Source organism: Salvelinus sp. IW2-2015, linkage group LG11 (assembly GCF_002910315.2).
Source record: "Salvelinus sp. IW2-2015 linkage group LG11, ASM291031v2, whole genome shotgun sequence".
In the NCBI taxonomy this organism is placed as follows: Eukaryota; Metazoa; Chordata; class Actinopteri; order Salmoniformes; family Salmonidae; genus Salvelinus; species Salvelinus sp. IW2-2015.
In genome coordinates this window covers 33,634,077-33,640,232 of record NC_036851.1, presented here as the reverse complement: position 1 = coordinate 33,640,232, position 6,156 = coordinate 33,634,077, and the positions used below count along the sequence as shown (strand labels likewise).

Here is a 6,156-nt window from a genome sequence, read left to right as displayed (position 1 = left end):
GGGGGTGTGTGGTTCCAGTGATGGAGTGGCGTGCGCAATGAGCATGCTGTGTTGGCTTAGTCCAGTCATTTAATTGTCACTACTGGCTTATAGCAGGGTTTCCCAAACTTGGTCCTGGGGTCTCCCTGGGTGCACATTTCTGGCTTTTGCCAAAAACCAAAACGTGCACCCAGGTGGGGCCCCAGGACAAAGTTTGGGAAACCTTAGCTTACAGTGAAGTTGACCTATACACATATCCTTTTGGTGTGACTTTATTTGACAACGAGTTCACTCGAGTGGGTACATTACCCTCAGGAGAAGACATTCATATAGTTTGTAATTTGACCATGACCTTATGAACTATGACCTCTAACCTAACTCTACCCCATCTCCACTACCAGGTGTTCTCTATGAGGCGGTACCAGGAGTTCATCGCCCCCTACGTCCGCCTGCTGCCCCACGACAACATCTGCCGCATCGCCGAGGTGATAACAGGCGAGCACAGCGTCTTTGTCTTCTTTCAGCGCAACTACGGCGACATGCACTCGTACGTGCGCACATGCAAGCGGCTCCAGGAGGAGGAGGCGGTGCTTCTCTTCCGCCAGATGGCGGTGGCGGTGGCACACTGTCATGAGCATGGGGTGGTCCTGCGCGACCTCAAGCTGCGCAAGTTTGTCTTCGTAGACCAGCAGAGGTTAGTAGTTTATGCGCTTCTTTTAAAGTGGCAATCAGCAGTTGAAACGATAACAAAGCTCCTCCCCACCCGTTTCAGTAAAAAGCTGAGGGATTAATAAATGTAACGACTAACCATATATTGTATAAATATTCTAGTTTTAAACATGTTTTGAGGCTATACAGTGTTTGTTTATATTGACTTTGTTTACTATCATTGGAGTAAAACATGCTATTATTTTGGGTTCTGATGGGATAAGTTATATTCTTCAAGAATAAATMAATCTGGTTGCCCCATAATTAACTTAACCTAATTTTAGCTGAGGAACATGGTCATTGGATGTTCTGTTTGCAGGTTGGATTGACTTACAGTAGTGACTGAGACGTGGCCCAAATTCGTCATCTAAATGTTTACTTGAGACACATCAGCCAGGCATATGTGGACTAAGTTCAGTTGCATTATGTCACTGCTAAAGAAGGCCATTTAGTTAAGAAACTGTCAAAATGGCACTAAAGCTCCTCATGATGCCTTTATCACACCATCATAACAGCTATGTCATATGACTAGGGCTATATTTCTCCCACCCCGTAAACACAGGTGTCATTCCAGACAGAGTTATGTAAGGTGTATTATGCATATGACCCAGTGCACCATCGATGAATAACACAAAGCAGAAAACATGTCGCACCATGGCGGTATGATGATGACTCAATATCTCTCTCTGGTTCTCCTTCCTTTCAGGACCAAGCTTGTTCTTCAGAACCTGGAAGACTCCTGTCTGCTCCACGGGGACGACGACTCTCTTACGGACAAGCACGGCTGCCCGGCCTACGTGGGCCCCGAGATCCTCAACTCACACCACTCGTACTCAGGGAAGGCTGCTGATGTCTGGAGCATGGGCGTGGTGCTGTACACCATGCTGGTGGGTCGCTACCCGTTCCAGGATGTGGAACCTGCCGCTCTCTTTAGTAAGATCCGCCGGGGGACCTTCACAGTGCCAGAGTCGCTCTCGGTGCGGGCTAAGTCGCTGGTGTGCTGCATGCTGCGTAAAGCACCCTTGGAGAGACTGGAGGCCTCAGAATTGCTGCTCCACCCGTGGCTGAACTGTTCCAATAACACAACACCTCCCAACATGCACCTCAACCCCAGGAACTGCACTGACCAAGTGGTCCCCAACTACACAGAAGATACTAAGGACACAGGCTGTTTCTAGAATAAAWAAAAAAATGTCCTCTGTCCCAGTGATGCAAGTAGAGCAGTATCATCTCCATAGAGGGACTACTGGTAATGCAGGGTTTTTTCCTACCTACCTGACACTTAAGAAACATAACATAGTCATATGGCATTACATATTTCCAAAGTAAACCTCTTATGCTAATGTCTAACTGCAGTTTGGTATCAAAGCAGTCAAAGCTTTGTTAATCTGTTGTTAGACATTAGCATGTATAGATGTTGAAGTTGTGCTTTTGAAGAAGTTGTCAACGTGTTATGCAGGGCCCTTAATCCAAATTGTTACCAAATGTATTATATAGTTCGGTGTCATGAAGCATGTATTTGTTTAGGTAGTAACATTGCGGTTACACAAAGCAGTAACTACTAACTACTGTATCTCCTGGCCACGTGTAACAGACGCCTCCTTCGAGTTAGATGTATATCTGCTTGTCAAGGGTCCAATGCAGTTATTTCCATACTGCAGTGTAACCTCAAGAAAAGCGCTTTTCAAAAGCTACCCGACTATTGTCCTTTAACCAATGTAAATTGTTTTGTTGACTCAATGGGAATAACAGGTGAAAACAGTCCTTGAGATCCCTTGCCCCATATAGAAGCAGACTGTCTAGCAGTATTCCCTTTTTGCTGGAAGCAGTAATTTGACCCATTTTTGATTGTGAGCAACTCCGTTGGGAACACTAAATTGAAGCTGTATACTGAACAAAAATGTAAACGCAACAATTTCAAAGATTTTACTGAGTTACAGTTCATAGAAGGAAATCAGTCAACTGAAATGAATTAATTTGTCCCTAATCTATGGATTTCACATGACTGGGCAGGGGCGCAGGAGGAGCCCACTGCAGAGCCAGGCCCAGCCAATTAGGTTTTCCCCACAAAATAGCTTAATTACAGACAGAAATAGTCCTCAGCCCCCCCCCCCCCCCCCCCTCAGACGATTCCACAGGTGAAGAAGCCGGATGTGGAGGTCCTGGGCTGGCGTGGTTACATGAGGTCTGCGGTCCTGAGGCCGGTTAGACGTACGGCCAAATTTTCTAAAATGACGTTGGAGGCGGCTTATGGTAGAGAAATTAAAATTCAATCTCTGGCAACAGCTCTGTTGGACATTCCTGCAGTCAGCATGCCAATTGTACATCTGTGACGTTGTGTGACAAAACTGCATTTTATTGTCCTCAGCAGCAGGTGCACCTGTGTTATTATCATGCTGTTTAATCAGCTTATTGATATGCCACAAAGGAGAAATGCTCACGAACAGGGATGTAAACAAATTTGTGCACAAGATTTGAGAAAAGCATTTTGTCTTATGGAAAATGTCTGGGATCTTTTATTTCAGCTCATGAACTGTAACACGTATTTAACTAGGCAAGTAAGTTAAGAACAAATTGTTATTTACAATGACAGCCTACCCCGGCCAAACCCGGACGATGTTGGGCCAATTGTGCACATGAAACATGTGATCTTCTTTACATGTTGCGTTTTTATTTTTGTTCAGTATATATCTGACAGGACTGATACCMGATGCCTCTGAACTTGACAAAATCCTAGAATACTTGAAGCACGTTTTGTGCCTTTGTGTGTGTGTTTGTGTGTGTACTGTTGTTTACATATTTGATTGACAAATCTGGATTGTTTCAACCATTAAAGTGCCTTGTTTTCATAACCACAGTTTGTTGTAGACCCCCTCCCCTCTCTTATATCCCTATCAGAAGTTCACCAAGCTTTTCTTTACCAAAGAATCAAGCTACCCTCAGTTATTACGTATGGTGTGATGATCCAGGTTTAGTGAGCTGTGATTCAGTGATAGTTCAGCGTGGTGTCCTAGATCCCTAGACAAGTGTAGTCGTCATGACCTCAAGCGTGAGTTAATGTCCATAGTATATAGTGCAGTGGGTTAGATCCTGAAGGATACAGTGCTGTAGTGTACTTTAAACACCCATATAATGGTGAGACTGTTTCGTATCTGTTGACCTGAACAAAGGCATCACATACATTACACAGTAATGTGTGGTGTTAGTCGTGATGCCTGCATGCAGTTCGCTAACCCTAAATAGATCTCAGATCCTACTTCACTATGCCATAGATCTTGTGAGACTTTAAATACATTTTTATATATATTTATATATGATGCAAAGGAAAGTACACTACATTTGTTTTTCTTAGGTTGGAGGGTTGTGGATGTACTTATGTAAAAGTATTGTCATTTTCCAGTAAAAATAAATCCTTCAAACGGTTTGCCAATAAATGTTTTTTTGTGATAAGACCAAACTTTGTCYTTGGAGATTGTAACAAACTTGTTCATTACCCAATCTCTATTTCTGTTTTCAGGGTCAGATAAATATTATTTAAATCTACAAACCCACAGAACTTGATTCAGCTTTGATCAATACTAGGATGTACAGGGGACCTGAATATTATCAAGAGTAGCGTACAAGGACAGAGGTTATGACCAATTCATATTAAAGAGATCTATGATTATTGCTACTGTTCACAATTTATAGTACTGATCTACTAGCTAGTCCCAAACCCTGTACTGGTTGGATTACACCAATTTTGAAAGGAAAACAAATCTCACCCAAGTTTTTCAAAAGAATTACACATCTACATTATTTAATCAGTGTAATAAAAACAGGGAAGCGAGGCAGTTTTAGTCAAGACCTTTATTGTACATGGTGAGTTGGTGACAAATCAAATGGATACAAGTTTAGTGAAATAAAACCAGAAGTATGAGGTCTTGTAAGCTGCCAGTCATTAGCACAAGACTAAAATAAATGTGCCAATGATGCAAGAGTTAGCCGACTTCCGCAACAATATTATCTCGCTTCTTAGTATTTAATTGGACCATATCATCCGGAAGTCGGAGGCAATAAGCCTGCATGTCCTTGCCATGACAACCACCTTATTTTTACACATGGGCCACATTGAACAAATCAGTGTTGAAAGTCTAAAACAGCTGCTCTGTAGACAAAGATAATCAACAAGAAAATGTGTACTGTAGACATGTCTACCTGCACAAAGTATGTTTGTCAAAAGTCAATATGTTGATAACTTAGGATGTTGTTGACATTTGAAATCAAATTCAGGAATAGGTTTGTGGTTTCAACGTCACTAGATGCAGATAGATATACATCACATAGAAGGAAGGGACAAGATGAAACTTTACAATACCTACTGTATCGTTCTACCATTTTGTACCTAATGTACGAAGGATGAGTCTTTCACATTTTACTTATACAAAAACGGGCAAGAGCAAGACGTATGCCACATACAGTAACACTGTCCAGCTGGTAGTCAATAGGACAACCAAAATACTGATACAGGAGCTGTGACCATTGAAAGATGACTAACCAACCACTCACTACTGAGCCTAAATAGGTACATTTACATTTAAGTCATTTAGCTGACGCTCTTATCCAGAGCGACTTACAAATTGGAAAGTTCATACATATTCATCATACATATTCATCCTGGTCCCCCCGTGGGGAATGAACCCACAACCCTGGCGTTGCAAGCGCCATGCTCTACCAACTGAGCCACACGGGACCAGCCTTGCTCTTCAGTCCACCCATTAGTCACAAATGCATTATTGCATATTCAGTACATGCTTAATTTGATCAGGAATGTTGGACCATAGGCATCACTGATCTCTACAGGGAGTTTTTGCAGTGGAAATTATAAATCAGATGTTTAGATTTGTCTTGAAACTAAGTCTAAAATTACATTTCAAAATGCCACACACAGGGGGCACCGCTCTAACTAAACACACAAAAAAATGCTTAAACTAAAGCAATACCTAAAAAAGGCTTTAAGTTATATTAAAATACAAGATATGTAAATTCAAACAGTATACTCTACAAGCAGAGTTTGTACTACATATGAGAAGTCACATGTCACACAAGTCCTTAAAACACACCATGGAATTGAGAATCAAGACTAGATTCTGGAGTGCTTTTGGAACAGATATGCAGCAGAATCGTATTTGCTGGCTTGACCCATAAAACTATAGACTGCACTTGTCGCTAAATAAAAACAAATAAACAATTGTAGGCTTGAGTAGCATTGGTATGGAAGGTAGAACATCACCAAGAGGCAGACTGATTCAAGCTGTTATATGACTTTTCCATCAGCTGAGATTGAAATGACAGTATTGTTTGGCCATCGGCAAACAGCAGTTTTATGGATGTAGCTACAGTGGAGGACACCTAAATTGAGTCTGCCCCCTGGTGTTCAAACATGCGCTCAAGCATGCAGTCTGAGAATGGTCCTATACCTAAACCTTG

General features: G+C 42.0%; 1 protein-coding gene across 1 annotated transcript in view; it reads left to right on the top strand.

The window, feature by feature from the left end:
- Positions 1-4,144, top strand: part of LOC111970250 (tribbles homolog 2) — a 10,228-nt gene extending 6,084 nt beyond the window's left edge. Inside the window, exons 3-4 of the mRNA XM_023996892.2 lie at positions 381-673; positions 1,394-4,144. Coding sequence (XP_023852660.1) covers positions 381-673; positions 1,394-1,865 — 765 coding nt within the window. The 3' untranslated portion in view covers positions 1,866-4,144. The remainder of the gene's footprint in view (positions 1-380; positions 674-1,393) is intronic.
- The last annotated feature ends 2,012 nt before the right edge of the window (positions 4,145-6,156 follow it).